This window comes from Strix uralensis, chromosome 12 (genome assembly GCF_047716275.1).
Source record: "Strix uralensis isolate ZFMK-TIS-50842 chromosome 12, bStrUra1, whole genome shotgun sequence".
In the NCBI taxonomy this organism is placed as follows: Eukaryota; Metazoa; Chordata; class Aves; order Strigiformes; family Strigidae; genus Strix; species Strix uralensis.
In genome coordinates, this window is record NC_133983.1 from 5,444,371 (window position 1) to 5,468,563 (window position 24,193).

A 24,193-nucleotide genomic window follows, 5' to 3' on the forward strand; every position below is an offset into this window, starting at 1 on the left:
CTATATAATCTCAGAAATTAGCTCTAACATTTTCAGTTTTAATAACAGGGACAAGAGGTTTAATAATAACAAGGGAATGAGAGCAGAAGAGTACACTTACTGTGGCTTCTTTTAATCTTCTGAAATCTATGTGCAGGTATGCATTTATTCCATTGTATGCACCAGGCAGGGTTATTCCATGTATTAATAAGACAAATAATACAACATAGGGCAACGTGGCTGTTATCCAAACAACCTGCAGACAACAGAGGTCCCAAAGGTTAATCAGTTGTTACAGAAAGTTTAAGAATGTGTGGAAAAATATAGCTGGCACTTTCTTGGTTTTGTCCATTCAGTTTGATGGAGAAGCTCTTTATAGGATGTCTTGGGGGAAAATGCTGTTATATATCATGAGTCTTTATGTATGTATGTTTAGAGACACCAGTAGGAGACAGTTTTAACAAACAGAAGACTTGGAGTGCTTATACATTACCGGTGTGCGTTAGACTGCTGATTAGTTGTTCAGCTATATATTCATTTGCTAAACAAGTGCAGTCACTGCCTGATGTTAGGAGATGCTTTCATGAAAATGTACAAAAAGCTTTCAGATGTATCCAACCCTAGAATTTCTGTGGAGGTGTTTTCTGAGGGATGTCAAAGAGTAATTTCAAGTTACTTTCATCAAATATTTCCCTTGTCATGGCATTTTATATAATAAACCCAAAGCATCTTAAACCATTGAAACATTAGTACATTTGGCTAAGAATAGGAGGCACATTTCAGACAATTTAAAGTCCTTCAAAATATTTTGTGGATGCGACTGCTAATGTTGAATTGAAAATAATATGCTAATAAAATTTCCAGTTGGAACACCACACAAGCAAAACATAAAATAAAGGCTGAACTGGAATTGTGTATTTCCACTGCACATATATGAAGGCCTCTCACATGGTTTGGTCCCCGAGGATCCTCAGAAGCAGTGATTTAGTGTCTTGCTTTCTAAAATTAGGAGACTTCTTAAAGGAGACAAAGAATGTAGTTGAGATAAAAGGACAATATTAGCTCTACCTTTCCTGAAGTCTTCACGCCTTTCCACAGACTAAAGAAAAGAATGATTACCACCACCAAGAGGCAGAGGGAAAGTTGCCAGCGAGGCAAGCCAAGGTCATGGATTCCACGGCTTTCGTGCAGGTGCAGAACTCCTCGCCTACATACCAGATACACAGAAACAAAGCGAAGTCACTGGGGGAAAAAGGCTTTTACACATCTCATCCTGTGGGCAGCAGAAATGGATGCTGCACTGCAGTAGTAGTTGCCCTACTGACATTACTAGCAGTTACTGAAATCTGTTGTGTAAAACCATGTCCTGTGCTGCTTCTCACAATGCCTTTATGGTTTCAGTGGACCACCAGACTCTGTTTAGCACCATAGTGCCATAACAATAGCACTTTCTCCTTCACTGGAAGCGTTTTGGGATTTTGTCATTCATTGATTCTTGCTTGAACACTGGACAGATCCCCAGAGAGGCTGCAGAATCTCCATCCTTGGAGATTTCAAAACTTGGCCAGGGGCAACCTTGAGCAAACTGATTTACTTTTGAAGTTAGCCTTGCTTTTGTGTAAGGAGTTGTATTAGATGACCTTCAGAGACCTCTTTCAACCAAAATTATTTTGTGATTCTAGCTAAAGCAAACAGCTGGCTTCCTATAACTTGAGCAGTTCCAAAGTTACTTTCAATTTCTTTTTGAATAGGCTATTGTGAGGCTGCAAAAAAGTGGTTGGATAGGAAAAGCAACAGTCGGTAAATTTAAATTGGATATAGTGCTTTGTGTTGTTCATTGAGACAGTAGAGCAATAGCAGAGGAAATTCTGTTGCTTACCAGGGCAGGTTAGTTCTTTTGAGATCTAAACAGTGAAATGGATTGAAGTGTAGAAAAGAGTGTCTACATGGCTAGTGATACCTACAATTAGAGTTGACAAAACACATTCTGTGCAACGGGCACAGGGATATGGGAGAGATGTTATAGTGGATCTCCCTTTAACGCAGTTCTCTGCTATTGAAGTGTCTCTGCTTTTACCAACCTAGAAAAGGCAGAAATATTTTGCTTTACTGAAAGCTGTGTTTGCAAAGAGGAATGGCATTGCGGCTGGAGTCTTGCACTGGAGGTGAATTGCAGAGCTAACTCCTGGTTCTGAATCGGATCTACAGGATGATGGCTTAGGGATTCAATTTCTTAAGTGTTTCACTGTCCATCCAGATAAAATGGTCACGACCTTCCCTTGTTTCCTCCCCTTTCTCTATCACCTTTTATTTGGTATGCACTGCCTAGGTAAAATAGAAAGTTGATTTTGTCTTGGCTTCTCTTAGCACCACGATAGTACAAACAAATCAAATCAAAGAAGCCCTGTTCACTGGAGGACCTTGACATATTTTATGAAGTTAATTACATTTTAGAGAGACTGAAGCACTGAGTGATTTACCTTGCATGACTGCAGACATGTAGAGACTAAAGCCTGAGGACACTAATTCCAGCCCCATTGGCTGTCCCCATACAATCTCTTACTAGATAGATGGTGCTTCAGAATTAACTTAAGCACTTATCAAGTCAGACATGGGTGAGATAGTTGAATAAGTTCCAAGATAGCGCAAACCTGTGTCAACTTAAATGGGAAAAACTGAAAAATGTCTCTGTACAACTGTAGAAACGTGCTGGGAAAATAAAGGCCCCTTAGAACAATCCATCTAGTAATATGAGAGCTGCATACAATACCCTTTTGATCCCTAAAGCATCAAGATAGGATCAGCTAAGAATTGTAATAGTTCTGCTCTGTAGTTTCTCATGTATAATAAGAAATGTTGTATTTTTGTTTCTGTGATTGATCCCAGGTTGGATAAAAGATACTTGTAGAAAGCATCCTCCTAAATTAAGCAGCTGATCCGTTTCTGTTGCATTGTAAGGCTAATAACAAGTGAGGTTTTAAAAGGGTAGTGACCATGTGTTTGTGGCATATATTCAAGAATGTTCCTATTTAGAAAGTATGAGGTGTTTAACTCTTATTATACAACAATATAGCTATATAACAATATAGCTGTTACCTGTGAAAACAGTAAAACATAGAGGCAGGCTTACTGATATCTCATCTAAAAATCTATTATCTTTAATTAAATGTAAATCAATAGGTAGGTCTCATTCAACTTTTGCTTAGAGTGTGAATGAAAGCTATTTGTATTTCTGCTAATAAAGTATAATTTGCTAGAGGATCCACAGGTGTAAGGGAATCCTGGGCAGGGATGCCTGATTTCATTCTAAACTTACCAGCTTGGGCAATGATAAGTATAACCAGGAAAAGCTTCACAGGTTTCTGGTCAGAACATTTGTCCAGGAGAGTTTTGGCAATCTGTGCTAGCACAGTTACACTGCTATTGCTATCAGAGCTGGATGTTGTAAAGAAAGTCCTTTGGATTATTATATGTAGATATCTACTTGGAAGAACTGAATCTGAACTTGCATTCTTTGTGCCCATTTAACTTTTTATTCTTCTTGCCCAAATATTTTCCTATGTAAAGAAGCCTGCTTCCTTGTGTGTTTGCTTTCCAAGAAGCAGCTAGCAATGTGTCTTGTTGTTTGGAACACTTGCCAGAACTGCCATTTCAAATGCGGGATTCCCAGGATTTTCAGGAGAATCTCCATTCCAAGAGTTCTGCTCCCTTAATCACGGCAAGGGATCGTAAAATAGGAAGAGAAAAATACTTCTGTAACCAGTCAAAACAGCTGTGTAACTGGGCAGCTAAGCAAGGAAATCTTCATAGACAGCTGCTGTTTCTGAGCTGTAATTCTGGCAGGTTTTGCTTCTTTTTTTTTGTTTTGTTTTGTTTTGTTTGTTTTTCTTTGTGACCTCTGAAGATAAGTCATAGAAGCTTTCCAAAAGATGCCCTTTCTGAGCGTGGCTGGGAAGTAGTTCATGAAAGGTTACCTACTAGAAGCTGTATTTCTGTTTCAGCAGCACCATAAAGCATAAAAGATCTAGTGCTAGACTGCAATTTACGTTAAGATGTGCTGACATCTGAAGAGATGGAAAAGAGAAGTAGTGGCCCAAGTAACAGACAGACTAAACCTTCTTGGTTTGAAGGATATAGATCTGTAATGTTCTTTGAAAAACAGTCATTTTTGGAGAACGGCAAATTTGAAAAGAACTTTGCATTCATCATGTTCATCCAAGTTAGCATACATCAGTGATGCTATAGAAAATCCAGTTAGCTGAATTATGCCACAGTTATTCTTATTTCACATCAAGGAATACTTATTTCAGGAGCAGATGTGATGGTTTTAGCCTGTCTATGCTAAGGCAGGTTGAGTGATAAACCCCTGACTGGCTCCTTTAGATTATACTCAGTTGTTTCCCTTATACTGGCTGCAAAGAGGAAAATGTGAAGTAAGAGATACTGCAGGAATCCTCAATCAGGAAGCTCTGAGGTCAAAACACCTGAATTTTCAGCCTTTGATATTACAGCAGAATAATGGCCAAGGGAACCAGAGGAGATAGAGCACCAACCAGTACCAGCCTCTGTTGTTTGTCAACTTCTTTAAATTATGTCCAAAGCTACTGAGAATGTCTTAAGTAAAAGCTTCTGAAAGTGATTCTTGTTTCATAAGTATAAAGATATTGTCCAATTCTGTTAACAAAATAAACTCTCATAATTCCAAACTCTGAGAGCTCTTCAAAGAGTAAGGAAAAATTGGAGGCAGTAAGACAACTAGAAATAGTATTTTGCCTGCAGATTGTTGTTATTGAGAAAAGAATGAAACTAGATGAGAAATACGTGCAAAGAGGAGAAGAAAATGTTATGGGGGAAAGATTAACAGTAAACAGTAACAGATGGGACTGACAGAAACTAGAACAGGGACCTATTATGCTGAGCAAAATACAAGAGGAGCTAATAAATTGTTTAAGCTTTCTGATCTTCTAGTCAGAGCTCTAGCAATATTGAGTTAGTACAGCACCAGAATCAAAGAACATGCACTAGAGATAAGAAATTCCCTTTTTTAAATCAGGGCTTTGTGCAAAGGAGCCTGATTTATGCTAAGACTGTTTTCCATGTAAGGGAATGTAAATTACATTTGCAGTGACTTTGAGACTGTACATCACTGTAAATACAGGTCCCAAGAGTCTTTCTGCCTTTCTGCAAGAGGAGAAGGAATGTGAAGGGATTTCAGATTGAAGCTGCATTCAGAGATTCTGGTTTCTCTCTTTGGGAGATTCTCCTTGTTCTCTCCTTCCCTGTGCTCTCTGCTGGGTAGGTTCTCCTAGTCACCCAATAACTCTGGCACTAATTCTTGCCTTACTTCTACACTGCATTCAGCTAAAGGGAAGTAGTTCACCTCCGTTGAAATCAGCAAATGGCGATTTGTTTGTTGGTACCACTGTCTCTGTATTGTCTTTGTGCAGCATTTGTGTCAGATTGCAAAGAGCCAAGAGGAAGCCCAGCTGATCGGTATGCACACACAAACCCTACTAAAGACAAATTATTGAGGAGGCAGGGGGGCAGCTGCTCAGTGGGACTCAGTAGATGAAGGATCCAGTCATAGTTCTAATAATAGGTAATGTTGGAACCATTACATTCTTCTCTGTTTTAGTCTTCCCATCTATAAAATAAGGATTATTATAAACCTTTGCTTTGTCTACACTTTGAGCAATTCAGAACGTACTGTTTATGGAAGTGGTGAGTATTTGAGTATAAACAGGGAACCAAACCAAAGGCAAAATAAATGCCAAGGGTCATGATCTGAAAATTACTCTTGTTCACTCCAAAACATTTAATGCATAACCAAAAAACAGGAGGTAACAGTTTTGGGTGTAGAATTCTCCTAGACTTTTTTGTCAGACTGGTTCTTTCTAAGGACTTTTTAAGGAGCCTTTTGTATTCATCCCTAGGCAGATTCACATGATTGTATTTTGGAAATTTAGGTTTTGTACAAACAGATCAAGTTAAAGGTGTTGGAGTAGGCCTCATTTTTCCATTCTCAAATCAATTATAGCTTTAGGTTTCAATCCAAATGATGCTTATTCTTTCTCTTTTTATTAAAGGCAAAAGTTATTTGCCTAAACTTGATGTGATCAACAGAAGGGTGTCATTCATCTAAATAGTTGTTTGATGTGTTGTATCAGATTTATTCAGACTGCAAAAATGTCATCAACTTGTCAGCAAATTAGTATGTTAACTAACAAATGTACTTGCTAGTTACTTCTAAAAACTTAAGTATTTCTAAGAACTTCCAAGTACTTCTAAAAGTTAGTAGTCCCTTCTATGGGATCAAACACAAATGGCTTGCAGACAGTAAGTATCAGCAAATTGGCTAAGATATAAATAGATACAGTCCTGGTCTCCCGAGCTCTATTCCCTGTTCTGGTAGTTAGACTAGTTTTTTATGATTTAAAACTTAATGCAAATTGTAGGTTGAAGATGCTAAAAGAACTGCCAGTGTATACAGTGTGCACTCTACAGAAATCAAATTACATTCTCAGTTTAGAAGGCAATTTGAAGCATGATAATTGTGTTCAATTAGAAGGCTCTCCTACATGCATCTCTTGTGTTTTATATTCGGGCAACCATAGTTCAATCGTCATTGCTGCCAGTTTTCTTCCAAGTATAAAACACAGTTAGTTCTTTTATCTGTGGAAGGCGAGGCTATCTGCGTTAAGCAGGCGTGGATAGAGTTCTTTTTGCATAGAGTTTGCCAGGCTGCAGGTATTTTTACTTCAGGTACAGCACTGCTTAAATTCAAGTGTACTGTCTGAATGGCAGGTTGTGTTCACAAGGTGTGTATCAGCTGTGCGGGGCAGACCTTGTGGTATGAACCCTGCAGAGCTGAGGTGGCTCCATGCAGGTCGAACACCAGTGTCTCCTCACTAGTTCTGGGACTCAGGGTGCAGCACAGAGACGGCAGAGTGGCTCCACTTGAAGTCAGCAAAGTGCAACAGGGTTAGCCCGGCTGGGACCCAGCTCTGCCATACAAACCACTGCTGTCCGAGCTGCTTGGGTGCTTTGTCAAGAACTCTGGGTACGCATCCCTGTAACGCGGAAGGATGGCCTGCCTCCGGGAGAGGGCTCTCCTACAGCCGGGACCATGGGAGGAGAGCAGTGCCGAGCCCTGGTGTGCGGTGCCAGATGTGTGCTGCGCACCTCTGCGCGTGCTGAGCACGCTGCGGGGCATGCGAGAGGCTCGGGCCCAGCCAGCTGGCTGCAGCTGGACAGGCTCTCTCCACCTCTGTTGGTGGAGAGGGTAGGTACCCTGTTGACTTTTGCCAACACCTTTGTTGTCAGGCTTTTCTGTTTCTCAAGATATTTCAGCTCCCCCTTGTGTTGGCGAATGAAGCTGTGTAATGGACCTCCAAGCTAGATTTTGGGAATTGCTTACAGAATGGTAATTTACCAGTGGCATCCTGGCTGGCATATAATAAATTATTATTTATACTGAAGGAAATGATATTTCTTTTTGACTCATGATAATCCTGAAACTATATGTGGCCACTAGGACTAAACTCTTCATTCACTGAGAATGTTTATATCAACTCACTGAAGTCTTTACCCAGTTTAATTCTCCCATTAATTTAATAATTCTGACCTCACCTGCTATTTGTGCCACACTTCAGTACATTCAAGTCTGCACAGCACTCTGAAAAGAGATTTTAAAAATCTGCTTTTAAACCCATTATACTGAGATTTGCAGATGGAATGGAAACGCTTGAATTTCACCCCTCCATAGGTCTAATGAACACTGAACTCCTGAGAAAAGTTTATTGTTTGAGAATACATGGCAAAGCAGTTAGAGCACATGTGCTCCCAACTGCCCCAGCCCTTAGTCAGCAAGCTAAATGGTGTTTCAGTCCGCATTCTCACTGGGCCAGGCACTGCCTGAGACAGGAGGGTCATGAAGGAAGATCCCCAGCCTCTCCAGAGAAGCTGTTGAGCTTTCATGAAGTTTTACTGTTTTCAAAAGAGCGGCATGGCAAGATGCAAAGTTGCCAGCAGAAAGTCAACCATAGGAATAGGCCCATGTGCCACAAACGGAGGACCACTGACATGTTTAAACAAATGAATGCTCACTTTATGGTTTGACATCTGTTGTAATGCTGGGTCCTTTACACAGTGAGGTTAAGTTTGTAACCTTTTCATAGATTAATGCTTCGATGTGATAGTTTTGGATGAGCAAACACTTCCCCTATAGAAAGCAACACATAAAACGCTACTGTTGACACTGTGTCAGTACTGTGTTGTGGAGAACATTTGATGAGAAACATGATGAGAGGCAAGTACAAATAAATGGGTGTTTAATTCTGTGTGACACCTTTATTGGCTTTGCCTTGAGCAATGTGTGCAGGTGGAGATGTTCCACCAAGAGATGCTCTGCTTCTGCTTGTCAGGATTTCAAATGCAAGGCAATACAGGGAAGGTGCTGCAGCACTGACCTCAGCTGCTGTAATTATTGCTCAGAGCCTGGTACTACCAAACTACATAGGATTCTGTATGTAAAGACAAGCAGTTAGAATTCTTCCTACAAGTTAGCACAAAGCAAGCCAATTGCGTGCAGCATAATGTGCAGCTCCTGACATTTGTAGTGTCTCATAAAACCCTCCTGCAAATTTAAGTTGGCGAAGTCATCATTCTTCCAGTCTTCTGGACTTGCTACATGAGGGCATGTTGAGGTTTAGGAATCATTTCCATAAAGCTGTCCAAGCCTAGGAACATGTGTACACACTTATATGGATTGACCTCCACTGTACTTGCATGAAATCTTTTTCTTTTTATGTAAGTAAATGGTCAACAAATGTATGTGAACATACATGAAAAGTAAATTTCAGAGCTGTACATGTAAATATTTGGAATAGCTGTTTTTATTTTATGCACATACATACTTGCACCAGAAATTTCTGTGCACTGCATCAGAGAGAAAGATTGAGTTACTTAGTTGAGTCCAAAAAAGTCAACACAGTCAAAAGTAAATATACAATGTATAGGGATGCAAAGACCTTAGTCTCAGACTATGGATGTGTAAACAATACACCCCAACACTTCCTAAATATGCCTGTGCAGTTAATATAGAATTGGTATCTAAAGCAGCTTGCTTATTGCTATTTCAGCAATGTGGCCATAAATTTCTCACATAAAGTGTTTAATAATGTACCTGATTCTAAGCCCACTGAAATCAGAGGAGTTCTTCTGTTAGGTTTAGGGAATTTTCTAGGGGTGAAGGTACAGAATGTGGCCAGAATTATTGTTAGTCTTTGACTGCGTGGTCATTGTGGCAGTAAACAGATGACTGCTACCCAACTTCGAACCTGTCAGAAACATTCTGACAACTTTCCTTTCAATTACGATGCAAAAGATAACTCTAGATGTCTAGAGAGATTCTTAATTTCTCATTGCTTACAAACTTTCTAATTAGTTTATAGGGTATGGATATCGCGTGAAGAAACCTCTTAAAAAAGCTTCAGATGTATTCAGTGGAGGTTTATTTTTCAGGGAAGTGGTATTTCATTGAGAACTGCTGATCATGTTTAGCATGAGCTTAGAGTCTTTTCTTACCAGATGTGATTAGCAGAATATAGGGCTATCCACTCTCATTAGTTCTTGTTGTCTGATTCAGTTTTTATAAGCATTTAGAGGCAGAATTGCTTATGCTTACTTTTGAAGTGGTGTTTTCTCTTTTTTGGGAGAGGTTGCTTCACAATTGTCTTATGGGGACAGGTTCCTGCATCTTGCTTTGGAGCACATAGTGTTGGTCACTCCATTTGACGTGATACTGGACTATGTGAACCCTTTGGTCTGTGGTGGTATTTCCGGTGAGGACTTGTACCCCAAAGAACAAACCCATTGGTCTATAAAAGTAACCTTTGCTATATAGAACGAGGGTTTTTTCAGGATATTCTTGCTTCACACACTCCTCATAAATTTATGTTCATAAATATGATAGATGTAGACTACCATGACTGTATACTGTCTTTATTCCGTGTTCTTAGGTGGCTTTTTGCAATTACTCACAGCTGGGCAGACTTGCGAATTCTGTGAATTTCCTTTACTGAATCTGGCATGAAAATGTCCCTGTAAAAACATGTTTTATTTCTTACGTAGAAAGAATGGATTAAAGCCCTCAGAAAAAGTACTATCAGAGGAAAATAGCCATAGCTCAATACATTTGTTGACAATTTCACTGTTTTGTTTAAAAAATTGCCAGGATTTGTTCCTCCAACAGATCATGATTTTTTACAGGCAGAGTATCTCGTGAGAAGAATAGTGCTTTTGTTTCTCCAAACTGGTATTTTTTTAATTGTCAGCGTAAATGAAAGCAAGATGGTAACAACCTTTTCCCAGACACAAGAATGGAGAGAGCAAATACAAAGTATTCCTGTATTCAGATAAAGTATCTGAATAGGAGTGATATGGAGTAGATAGGGGAAATTTTTGCAGTGATGCACTTGTGTTCTTCCAAAAATGTTTGTAATGAATTATTTTAACATATGTTGAAAGGATAGAAGGTCCTTTGCATTTTGTGTTTAATTCCAAATCACTGAAGAGGGGAGTAATTAAAATAACGTGCATCTCCAAAGAAATGCGGACTTGACATTTTATTTTTAACTGGATTTCTCTTATGACTATTACTAAGGGTATCTTAGTAATGACTAAGGGTATCAGTTGTTACCAGGTCTTGGAGCACTTGCTTTTCTAAGTTTGCAGTGTATAAATACTTTATAATTGATTTTAACCATGTCTAATGAAGTATTGTAGAGGTCTCATTCCTTCCTGTTGTAAGCAACTCTCCCATTGACATCAGTGGCACCTAGGCCTGAATTAAGCCTCAACAACTGAAACCAGACTTAATAAAATGAAGCACTCCAGAAAGCCTAAGTGTAGAACCACTTCAATCTGAATTATTGCCCAACTCTTAAGGCTTGAAAACAAAAGCCAAATATGTTTGTCAAAGTCTGCCTGTCACTGCCTTGGCATGGAAATTGCAATCTGCAGTGATTTCTTCCAAGTCTTGAGGCTTAGAGGTTTCTCCCTACTTTCCCTCCCCACCAAATACCAGACAGCTGAAAGATTTGGCCTAGATACTTAGCAAGTTTTCCTTTCTCTCACTCAATGTAAGTGGTGAGAATCAGCATCTTTCTGTTGAACATATAAGTGCCTTTCTTGAAGTATTAGATGAATTATCACATCACAGTACTCCCACCTCTTCCTACAGTTTATACCTGTGCTGGTGGAAATAGAGTCAGCTCTGGCAGCTGCATGATTTTAGGAAATAATCTACTCTAAATTCAGGGTCAGGCCAGCTTTGTGTGAAGGAATCACATCCCAAAGATAAATGTCTGTTTCTCTTAAGGGTAAACACATCAGCTTTTTGCTTGTGGCCTGTTTTGGAAGTTCCTCTTTTCAGTCATTCTCCAGCTACAAAATAGATGTTTGGTGTTTTTGGCCTCCCTGCTTCCAGTTCAGCCTGCCAACCAGAAGGCAAAAGTTTGCATATGTTCTTGATGTAAATGTACAACCTGGAGAACCAAGTTCAAGCTGTACCCACTTCCCATGTAGTCTTGAGGCTGAAGACTTAAGTGCTTGGGCACATTTAGCATCCTTAACAAGTTTTCCATAAGCTGCAGTGCATCCCAGTAACACAGACCAACAAGTTCTTGTTGCGCTAGTTACTGTGGTTGAAAACATGGCCCCAAATACTCCAAACTGGATGGTCGCCCATATCTCTTGGTAGTACTGAGGAGAATAATGGAACTTATTTTCACCTCCACTGGCAAAATCGCTTCTATCGTTTCTATGATATTTTTACAGTGGGCACCAGTGCTAGTGCTGTTTTCAATCCCTGTTTTAATAATGTTAATTATCATTATAATTGTCATGTTAGTGCAGAGGCTGGGCTTCCATAGGTATCCCACTGAAGTCTGAGTGGCATAGTTTGATTTTCTTCTGGTATAAAAGTAGCTGCTCTATTTCCTTGTTTCTCTATATAACTGATCAAAACTCAAAATCTGAAATCTGCCATCTATTTCCCAAAAAGTAATTGTTTCTGTTATTACTAATATCTTGCGCCACCGGATAGCAGTACAAACCTTAAGAAAGTAAACATGATCATAGAATTTGGAAACCAGTGTCTTCATGGTGCTGTTACTTAAAAACACTTACTCGTCCACAGTATTACTGAGGAAGGATCAATTAGCTATCCAGCCAATAATTTAGGATTTCTGGCTTTAAGGAACAGACTGACCTGACACAAACTATTCCATCAGGCACTGTAGTTTTCCTCTGGCAAATATTTGGTGATTAAAGAGTGACTAATGGCTATCTACCGGGAAGAATCAGGTGTGATTCCTACACAAACGCTTGGGTGAAGTTCAGCGGTCTATCAAGCAGTGCATGAAAGTTCTGTAATAAAGCACTTTATTATAGTGCTTATACCAGTATGGTATAAGGACACCCAATATTCTTAAAGGAATATTCAGCCTTTACTTGAAGGGTTTTTCAGAGGGAATGCAGCCGGTCAAGACCCTTACTTGAACTATTACTTAACATACTGCATCCAAAAATGGTGCATCATTTTGTAAACCCACTATACTAATGCAAATTTAATATTACATCATCACTTCTATTTCCTGACCCTGTTGTGCATAACATGAAACTTTATAATGAGAAAATTCATCTGTCCCTGTTGTAAAAATACCACGGGAACGAGTTAAGTTATTTGGTATAAGAGAAGAATCACTGTTTTCTGAATTGGACTGTCTTTTATTAGGTTGGATCTGAATACACTAAAACTTTGCACAAGTTTGGGTCCACACCTGAGCTGTACAGCTGGACTTGATGAGCTAATCCAAATACTGGATAAGTGAACATAATGCCCCTTGTGATTCCCTGTTTTTACAGCTGAGAAAGCAGATGTTACAGATTGTGTTACTTTAGTGGTTATTCTTCTCATTTTTGCAATATAATCTAGTTGCTAATAAGTACAGGGCCTAGGGACTTAATTATGGCCCCAAAATTCAGGGATCAAAGTGTAATGAAATGTCAAATTCCCTTTTTGTTCTTACCTTCTGAAAACTGCACTTTGAATCTATTTCATGGTGAGGAAAGAACCGTAAGATTTCAAGTTTCAGTGTACAGACAGAATCACAAATTGAGCTGTTCCCCAGATCAGTGGAAATAAATCAAAACATTGTGAACAGATTCTACCACAACCTCACCTACTACAAAGTCAAAATCATACCCCAAGCATAATGTGGTAACAGAAAATGCACAGAACCACTTTATATCATAAAGGAAAAAAGCAAGAATATAGGGATTGCATTTTGCTTTACAAAGGCCTAAGCACAAGAAAATTATAAAGAAAACCTTTTTTTAAATGCTGTTCAAATAAAAGTTCTGTAATAATGTGGTTCTTTGTTTGAAGATGCTGAATGTATAATTTTTTATAGTTCTCTTCAAAGTCAGGTTCTTTAACTGACTACATGCCTATGTAGCCTTTTGGTATAAAAGACCTGTCTTTACATTTGAGTTATGAATACATCATATATTGTCTTTGTAAGGGCAGTAGATTTCCTACCTGTCATTATTTGTCATTGTAGTGACTTCCTTTGAACTCAACCCCCCCTTACTGTTTTCAAAGCACTGAGTTTAGTTTACCCAAACCCCTGCCAACAGTTTGTGTATCACTACTGATCCTTCACTGTGCTGTCTTCAGAGGAGAAATAGCAGCCACAAATGTTTCAGAGCTATAAACACAGACCTCAAGATCCCTACTGTAGCCAGGCATGGTCTAACACACACTAGGTTATTTATGGTAACAGTGGTGTCCCTTTGTTTCTACAGGGTTGGACTCACTGCTCAGCAGGTGTGTGTCCTGATAGCCTTCTATTCTCAACACAGAAACATTAATTGATTATTCAGATTAATTCAACAGCTGATACAATTAGCCTTGATGCCTATCCTCCTTTCTTTATCCTAATCAAATCCCATTTTCCCCTGGAGGTCCATAATGCAATTATTTATACACAGATCGATATCTTTGTTTTATAGTTCAGTTGTGAATTTATATACCTTTTTGGTTTTGATTCCAAGTGTTTGATTTGAGTGTGCCTTTGCCTGTCTTGGCCCATATTGCAGAATGCTCTTTTGCTTAGGAATTAGAAAAAGCCCGTCTTTCTACAACTGTGGTGCTCTCCTCCTGCTCAGTCCTTCATCTCACTTCATTGAACTATCGCAGCAGCAGAGCAAACAGAGGTCTGCTCTGAGATATTTTGCAAGTAGAGAAACAAGCCAAGCCTGGTGAACAAATGATTATTTTAAAGCCTTAAAGTCAGCTCAGTTTGGCATGCAGTCATCTTTGTCAGAATATTGCTGTGTTTCCATTCCCTGGCAAAGTTGGTGCAAGCAAAAGTGGTCCATCGGGGAAGATTTGTGTCTTTTGTCCAATTCTATTTTGCTTAGTGGCAAGTATTGCATTTGTACAGGAGAAACCAGAGCTCACAGAGGCAAGAGTCTTAATCACACAGGAATACAGATCAACGTTACAACTGCATTTTAACTTTAGTCTTCTGATGCTTATTCTAGAGGCTGGATGCTAAAGCCATTTTACCTTCCAGAGGAAACACTCTTAGACATAGAATTCTGAATAAATAGCAAAGTCAAGTCAACACTTACTCATAAAATTCAGCTGCAGGAGTGAGTTTGTACTTCGAGTATTTGGTACCATTGCCAAGCACTGATGCATTGAAGAGTTTGGGATCTGTACAGTTTGGACTGTTCCAACTGTTGTCGCAGTTTGTCCAGGGGAGCTCAAATGTGAATGATGAAAATAGATAATACAGAGACCAAGCTATGATAACGTTGTAGTAGAAACCCACGTAAAGAGCTATGAGTATCACTGCATAGCCTACACCTAAAGACAAAGGAAAACTAGATTATACATTGCGTTTTACATGCAACAGTATTTGCAAACACTAGAGTTAAACTCAGCCATACACGGTTGCAAATTCATTTAGATCTTCAGACCAATAAAGGGAATTTTTGACATTTACATATACACATGCAGACACAGTGTCACTGACCTTAAAACAAAAAAATTACATTAATGATTTTGGAAAATGACTGGCTTTTAGCAAATCCAGTTGATTGCCAAAGAAAGAAATTAAGCAGTGCAATGTCAAAGTTTGCTCTTGTACAGCCTTCCAATGTAGAATATTGCAAGCCCATGTTAGGAGTGAAACTCACTTCATCTTCATAATGCCAGATTCCTTGCCAACTTTTCTTGGAAAAAGAAAGCTCGAGACTTAAGTGAAGTTCTCCTATGCCTCACGTTCCCACCCTGAGCTAGTTTGGAACAAACACCCAACCCTCTCCTGTTTCTTTCCCATTGTTACTTTCCAGATTGGCTTCTGTCAGCATGTAACGAGGTCCAAAACATGCATGAAACAGTCTGTGCTGTTCCACTGAGGGGTTCTTGGGCAGGCCAGTAAATCTTGGTGAATATCAAGCTTGGGGCTAAACTGTGTGTGGACCTTCAAACCATTTTATTATGTCCCCAGGATTACAGAATCCCCACTGTAAGCATTCTCTTTTGACTTTGAACATTTGGTTTGTATTTTTGTGTACTCTGTGAAGTGTTCTTGGAGGGTCCCTTTAGCAAGCAAGCCTGAGAGAGTGCATGTTCACATGAAAATGGACATTTTCCAATGGTTTGGGAGGAAGCTTTGGTACTAATGTCAGAGCAGAACAAAAGTTTGTTGCCAGAACTGTGCAAGAAATTTGCTTCACCTTGGCTTATACCATTCTTCCTTTACTCTGTGTGCAGCATTGTTCTCTGAATCCTATCCCAGAGCTACATATAACAGGTACAGATGACAGCTGTTTTATGACTATCATCACTGTACTGTCACAGCACCAAAGTGTAGACCTTTACTTCTAATTTCCTTCAGTTTAGTTTTTTTTGAGTTTTGTATTTCTGGATAAAGCAAGGCTTTCATATTTCTTGACAAAGCAAGGAAATAGCACACACTTTGAGAATTAATCCTTGGTTTAAAATTTGCATGAGGAACAGATGCTGACCCTGAAGGAGTTGGCAGTTCAAAGACTGCTGCATATACCAAAATTACACTTTGCTCTTCAGGAGGCTTTTAATACATAGACCAGTTTGCTCATTCCCTAACACTGGGGAAAAGATTGTGAGAGTAAAGATGAAACTGTATCTTCAAATTCTTGGTGCTTAAATGAATCCAGTATATTAACACTCAAATTCTAGTGATACATTGTGATCAATAGAATGGAGAAGAGGGGGGAATCACCCAAGGGGATAATCCTTAAATATTCATCTGAATGTTAAAATACTAAGTACAAATAATATATGTTGCACAGAAATTGGATGATTTCTGTTTAAAAAAAGTGTTTCTGCAATTTCTCCAATTCAGGAGGACAATGATAGATATTTAGTATCAAGAATAAAAAATACTGCATTGAACGTATCTTAAATGTCAAGCCTCTGAAATAATAAGACTCTTCAGGAATGAATTTGCTCTTCTGTTTCTAGATCTAGCATTTCTTAAAAGTAATGCTGCACCACCCACCCTCTAAAATAGACCCTGGAAAATGTAGAGATGAAAACAGACTGTGTTGCAAAGGTTACAGGGTATATTTTTAAATGTATCCATTATGAAAGCATCTCATTAGAAGTAGAGTCCTCAGAGTTCATAAGCAATAATATTAATAGCTAAAATTAGTACTATAGTGCTGTTCATTTCGAGAAGCTGTAATAAATTTCTGTAGACTGTGTACTTTTCATTTGAATGAGAGATTTGAGTTATTCCAGAAGCAAAAGCATTAGCAGTAAAATGTGTTTGTATGTTACCAGAAGATTTGGTCAAAACTTCAGAAGTACCTGATTTTATACTAGTGCTGAGGTGCAAATACAACTCAATGCTTATTACTTTTTGAGAATCAAATAACTTATGCTCTTCTATATCCTAGTAATAAGAAGACTTAAAAATCAACAGGAATGTATGTTTAGTCCACCTTGAAAATGTCAGTTTAAAAACACAGCTGGAATGTCAACAAGACTATACATGAAATAAGTTCTATTTTCCTTTCTCATCATCTTTTCAATCCTGAAGTCAACAGATAGAGTACCTCTGAGCTCAGTGGTATTTGGCTCAACCACTTTGAGATCCTTAAGGTCTAATTTTTGCAGTTAGGTTTTCAAAATCCTTGCGGCCATCCAAAGGTATTAACTGATACCAGCAGGAATTTTGATTGAGCAAGGGTCTTCAGGTTCCCGGGTGCTGGGATGAATTCTGTCTCCCATGAAGGGGTTATAGAAGGGATAGGTAAATCTATATGAATTAATTTAAAAATTTTGGAGCACTTATTAGTTTGCTTATTTACTTTTTATTATATCTCTAATTTTGCTTTGAGTTTTGGGTTTGACTGATAAAAACCCTGCAGTTTTCCTATTCTGCGGCACTAGACTCCTTGAAGAGGAAAGCTGTATTTTGAGAAAGGAGACTAACATTTACTCAGTGTAACCTATATCCAAGCACAGGATCCGCCAGGTTTGGATTGCTATTGTTAAGCTCCTCAGCTTTTGTCAGTCATGGGATGAACATGATCTGAATTTTAAGCTTCTAAGATCAGCTGAGCTTGACTGGTTTCATTTCAGATAGCTCTGTGTTGAAAAGGCTTTTACATAAGATTTTAGATACAATCTGGTATAGATATAAGGGAACTTATGATTTTTGCTGGTAAGCAATGCTTAAGAAAATTCTTGAAGCTCCTTGACAAATACTTGTTTCATGTACAGAAAGCATATGGCTTCTTTCACCCAGGGAGATCCCTTTATCCCTGACCAATGCCAAACACCCCAATCAGTATCCAAACACCTAACCTCGGGTATTTCTTCCTTGCAGATTGATTGCAACTCAGTGCACAAAACAACACTCCACAAATTCAGTGACACTGGAGAGTTAACCCTAGTGCAGACCACTCCATAGTAATAATAATGTTCAGGTTTTAGTAAGTGCTTTTCATTGCTAGATTTAAAAACCACTTTACAAAGTCTATCAGAATCATTGCTCCTATTTCCTAGGCAGGAAAACTGAAGTACAGAGCCACAGATAACTTGTGTGACGTTACAAGTCTAGTGACTGAACTAGTGTCTTCACAACTTCATTTAGTGTTCTAGCCACTGTGGTACGCTGACTTCTGCAGAGAGCGCTCCGCACAGGGAACTGAATGGAGGCAGTGGTTATCTTAGTCACTGGGGGAGACAGGGCTGAACTGACCTGGATGGGATGTGGTATTTCCAAATGTTTGCATTGCCAACCCCTCCCTCCGCCTAGCGATACCCAGTTCCTCCCACTCCCCAATAGGCAGGGGAAAGGGAGGACAGGGCTGAACTGCTCCTGCTCATTGCTCTCTGTTGTACTCTTAGCAATCACCCTGAAGATGATTTCTGTGGCTTTTCCCATTTTGTGTTCCACCTGTGATAAAGAAAAGACTTCTGACTTCAAGGGTTGGGGAAAGGTCAGCAAATATCATGCTGTCTGTGGAAAGATGAGAGACCTTTACTTTGTGATCACAAGTGTGTGGCACCCTCATGGTGCTATTCAAGTGAGCAGAGGGACACTTACCTTTGAAAACTGGACAGATTTTCCACACAGTGGCAGCCCCTTCTCGGTTATACTGTCCCAGTGCTAATTCCATATAGAACAGGGGCATTCCAGCAATGATTAAGAAGAGGATATAGGGAATAAGAAAAGCACCTGGAAAGAGAATAATTAGACATTGTCGTCTACGTTTTGGTTATGTTTTGCTTTCTCTGTTGCTTACTTTTACTGGATAAGCCACTGCCTCTGGAAAGTAGGAAGGAGATATCAGGAAGGAAGAACCCATATTCTCTTGTCCCTTTCCTGTATTCTTTTTAGGGTCCCAGAGAGAGAACGCCTGAAAAAAGCTGTAGACCATGCTCCTATTTCCCCCTAATGTTTCTCCTCTGGTTTTTGGCTTCAAAGGGAAAAAACATGTGACCCCTAAAATCAGTCCCTAACTGAAGAAGAAATGATGCCAAACACAGTTGCAGAGCTAAAAAGGGAAAGGGACTATGAAAAATTTTGTTAAGTTTTTTTAGTGTAGTATGTTCAAAAGGGAGCATGGAGGCCAGCAACAGAGGAAAAAAAAAAAAAGTCGTGTGAGTTCCTGTAAGTGCAGTTTAAATCCCACTGTGTGAGGTTTCCGTAGGAACCTCTGGCTTGAAAATTAATCAATACTGGTCAGTTGTATGGAATTTGGGCTTCTATGGCATATTTTGGTTTTTGCTATAATAAATTCCCTTATTCTTATGAAATGTGTTAGACAACATACCCCTTTCCAATGTAGTAATACTTATTGCCATTAATGTGGAGTATGTACTAGGTTTCACTGCTAGGCCCAAGTACAGCATCTTTATATTGCAGCAGGACGGTGCTGGGGCTGCGTGCTCCTTCCTGGAGTACATAACTTTACTTGACTGAGGATCCTCCTGTGAGTTCATACCACAGAAACTGTCACCTGTGGAAAAATCCTGATGTGTTAGTGCTACTATCATAAAAAGTATTGCCAACTGAAACAGAAGAGGATCATCTAATGTAGAAACTATCTGAAAATTTCTTAACTATTTTATATGATCCAGCTTACAGAAAGAAGACTCCCCCAGCACATGGCTACATATGGTACTATAAAACGGTTATAGTTGGTGTTGTGTTTAATAACTGGATGGTCTGTCAGTCCTCTGCTTTGTGGTACCTGTAAAGTGTAGCTTTTAGTTTATTGCATAGCTTACTTGGTCCAGTACAGTTCAGTTCATGTAAAATTTGTCTGTATAAAAAATTATTAGATTGTTTTGAATAAATAAGAAGCTGACAGAGTAATTACATATCCTGAATAATGGACTGCTGTCTTTTAAGAGTTACATATGAAAGAGAAACTAGATTGTGAAAATCAGGGTTAAATTGTTCTAGCAAAAGAAAAAACAGCAGCAGGTATCTCTTTCTCCCAATAGCAAGGACTAGGAACTTGTGCAAACCTTTAAATCTGCTGTACTGGTTTAGTAATTTGAAAACTTCTCTTGCAAAAGGAAGTCAGTTTGCATTGCTTCTAAATATATAAACTTACAAAAGGTATGTGTAGTCTATAAAAGTATAAAAGCTAAAAGCATGACTAGCTATCTAAAACATGCCAGTAGGCAGAATGAATTACATATTTTAAAAGTACCTCTGACACTACTGTCGTGCTTTTAGAAGTCTGAATAGTTGTTGCTCCTTTACCTCTCATGTTTGCTTTTCACAGATATTACTAGTGCCTAGCATGTTCAGAGAGGGAATTTTGAGTATATACTGGAGAATAAGAATGGAAAAACAAATTGTTCTCTTAGTCATACCACAAATCTAAAAGTAACGTGCTGTAACATAATGGTAAGGACAATGTATTCAGCATTCAGTTGTAAGCTTAGACATTTAAAAGTTGAAATCTTGCAATGAAACAGAGACAAGGTTTATCAACAGAAATAAAGAACAGCTTAAAGCTTTGAGAATGTACCCTAAAAGCTGAAATATATAGGTTGTATCACTTTGGGGGCAAGAATCTTCTAATTCATTATGTTTATATGGAGTGCATATGGAATGCAGGTTGCATTCACGTAAGCTACTACAGTACGAATGATACATGTTTTAATAGTATTTCAGTGCTGTTCATAAGCTGCTTTCTATGATTGTTGAACTGTCGTATGTTTGAATATTGTAGAGAAAAAAATAATTTGTATTCAACAAATACTTGATGCCCTGCAGTTCTGAGCTCTGTTCAATGTTGAAACACACTTAGCTAAATCAATCTGGGATACTACATATTGCTTTCGCCATACCTAGAATCTAGAAAAAATATTTCAGGTGGTTTTGCCATCAGATTTCTTGTAAATGACAGCCTTTGAAGTGCCATACTTGTCTTGCTTCGATAGTATTACAGTGTGTGGAGCTGACTCACAAGCCTAGCTTGTATTTGGGAGGTATGGAGTTTGCACAGAGTGCTGTTTGATTAACATTTATGTCAAGAGACTGCGAAAAACGTGATGCCACAAATTGAATAGGGAAATCTGTGAGAAAATTAATCCTGGAGATGTGTAGTGGACATACATATTAAATGCCAGTTTAAAATACGTGTTTTTTAAGTATGACTAATACCATGATGAACTGTGAAGTGTACTGTACTTACGCATACTTGTGTAAGCGTCATCTATTTGGCTGCGAGTCATTCCAGGCTTTAGTTAAAGGAGGTTTCTTTTTTTTTTTTTCCCCCCACCCTGCCCCCGCAAGGGATTAATAAGGTGTGGTGTAATTTTCAGCAAAGAGCAGTTACACAGTGTGGCAGGGTTTCATAGCTGGGTTACTTTTCAGGTAACTAAATGATTGAAGTATTTTGAAATTGAGATAAATATCAAAGTAAGGGTGCTTAGTCACATTAAGTTGATTTCATGTTTTGGAGACTTCTGGAAACTTCTTTTTTAATAGCTTTTGATTAGGTAAAAAATGCCAAAAAGTAAGGTACTTTATAAATGTCTTGATATTTGCTCTTCTCTTCCTAACCAATATCCAGAATCAAACTTCACGGTGTTCACTGAACTCTTTCTGAGATCATGGGCACTTCAAGGGAAAATAAATGATGGTCAAAGTATTGTTCAATTTTCTGCAAACTAGAATGGTATGCAAATGCTTATAAACAGCATATGTGTGATATGTGATCAACCTCACTCTGTGATTGCACACGGGCTCCATCATAGGACTGGTTTGTGTACAGTATCTTCTGAACAAGTGATCTTGTTTGGAAGGAGACTGCATACCATCCTGCATGTGTGAGCATCCTGTGGGCCATGGAGGACACAAACTGGCATCCTGGTGGGCCTCTTGCTTTAGGTCCACTGGTGTGAAATTGAGCATCCTACCAGACTTCTCTGAAGGAGCAGCCTCACTGTTAATGCCCACCTGGTCTATGGGGCCAAAATGTGTTAGGAAGAGTGACATGACGACATCTGTGCCACTTCTGCCTGTGCCACTGGCCACAGAAACTGCTGTGCTTTAATTGCATGAATCCAAGGGGCCAGTCAGATTTGTATAGCCCAGACAGCAGAACTCATTCTTAAGGAGCACACAGTTTGGCCAGCACTTAAGGCTGGCTTGCCAAGATCTACCTACCTCAGAGAGCTGAGGGAATGCAATCTGTGGGATTGCTGCATTGGCCACAGCAGACTGATAGCACTCAAGGGGATTCCACTCCCCCGCTGTGTGATGGGATGGGCCTGAGCACACAGCTGCATCCCACAAGGCAATCCTGGTTTCAGCAATCCCTAATGGTTCCCAATTTTCCTTTACAACTAAAAATCTGAAGTAATTAACATCTGTAATACAGCCCTGGCATAAGAGCCATACTTTGTTACATGCAGCTCAAAGGCCACAGGTTGGCCTTGGACTGTTGTGAATTGCTACATTTCTCTGTTAACAGATTTCATGAGATCCATATACATCCCTTAAGGTACCAGTGTATACATGGAGTTAAAACAGCCTTGTTCTTATGCAAAACTAGATTAGGTCAAATCCTCAGCTTCTACAAGAACCATCTGTGTGAAACTTCAAGTGGAAACTTACACAGAAGATTTTTAAGAAAACTATTACATTTAATTAATGAAGGACAAAATACAAGGCAGGCTTTGCGTTCCTGTATTCAGTGCCAGAACAGCTTCTTAATTATGGTATAACAGAATCCACAAAAAGGGTGTCTCCTCCCTCTGTTCTTCAGCATTCACAGCATCCTAGGGGGTGGGAAGCAAAGATGAATACAGCTCTAAATACTCCTCTCAATCCTACAAGGAGGTCTCATCTTGCTTTTAAATACCAGAAAGAAAGAAGCATTAATTTACTAATGACCGAGAAAAGATCATTTAAACAGCTGCTGTTGTCCTAAAAGGATTTGTTGATGCACATACAAGAAGCAGGCCAGGCCAGGGGTAGTTGAAACAACTTTGAACTATTTGTGCTCCTTAGCCTTCTGCATTTGTTACCATGGTTATTCTAGTCAAAATGTTAACTGGCGGTGATGTCTGCTAAAACAACAAACTTTGAGCAAATGTTGCAGTATATTTTCAGATAGAAGTGTTTCCAGTACTTGTGCTGGAAGAGTCTAAAACCAAAGATCTCCCGCTTGGTGAACTGAAATACAAGCTAATCTCTGTATCTGATCAACACTGCTTGTTTTTTTCATACAAAATAAATAGTACTTCAAACAATATCAGCGAACAGTTTGTTTGCGATGCAGTATGTTTGCTTGGACAATGAGGAAAATGGGTGGAAACTCTAATCTGTGCAGACTCTTGTGAATGAAAAAGGAAGTCCCTGATGCAGAGATCTTGAACTCTGGATTGTACAAGATCATAATAGGTAGAAAAACTAGGTAATTGGAAAGGCAGGCATTTCTTAGTACTTTAACATTAGTTCTGGCTCTTCAGCAGACTGGCTACCAACTGGCTTGTACAGCCACCGAGGGCACCTCTGGGGGACACAAGCTTGAGCCTGTCGCTGACTCCTAGGAAGAAGGGCTGGAAGGGTAGACCTTTACTGACCTGAGATTAAAAGCAATAAGGGTTTGCATGTACAGCAAAAAGAAGTTGGAGATACAAAGGAGCATGATGTAACATCAGTGCCAAAGCCAAGAGGATGATTTTTAACAGCAGCTGTATAATGATGTTGAGCCCAGCCAGCAATAGATTATAGTAGTCAAAAATAACAGTTTTCTGCAAAACAGATCGTGTGACATACTATAAAAACTTCAGCAGCACTTTGCACATATAAAATCCTCCAAGTATGCAATAAAATCTTCCAAGTATGCAACCTTTTTCATGGAAAGTATTTTTGAATCATAAAACCAGTGGAGCTATACCATGGTGAGTGACATGTTTCTTTTGAAGCCCTTATATTTAGCTACTCCCTCTAAAAACATTGCTAGATTTGAACCTATTTATATTTCTACTCTCGATTTGGGCTCCGAGCCTTCAGTTTTTCCAGAATTCCAATTTTAATAGCGTTCCTTTCACTCAAAAGGAAGTGAAAACAAATGGTTTCCAGAAATGGTTCAATGCTGTTCATGGGCT

At 39.1% G+C, this 24,193-nt stretch overlaps 1 protein-coding gene across 1 annotated transcript in view; it reads right to left on the bottom strand.

The window, feature by feature from the left end:
* SLC6A2 (solute carrier family 6 member 2) overlaps positions 1-24,193 on the bottom strand; it is a 79,263-nt gene that overhangs the window by 35,964 nt on the left and 19,106 nt on the right. The window contains exons 3-6 of the mRNA XM_074881784.1: positions 18,657-18,788; positions 14,680-14,917; positions 1,048-1,186; positions 101-235 (exon numbers count right to left, since the gene is read on the bottom strand). Of these exons, the coding sequence (XP_074737885.1) occupies positions 101-235; positions 1,048-1,186; positions 14,680-14,917; positions 18,657-18,788 (644 nt within the window). The remainder of the gene's footprint in view (positions 1-100; positions 236-1,047; positions 1,187-14,679; positions 14,918-18,656; positions 18,789-24,193) is intronic.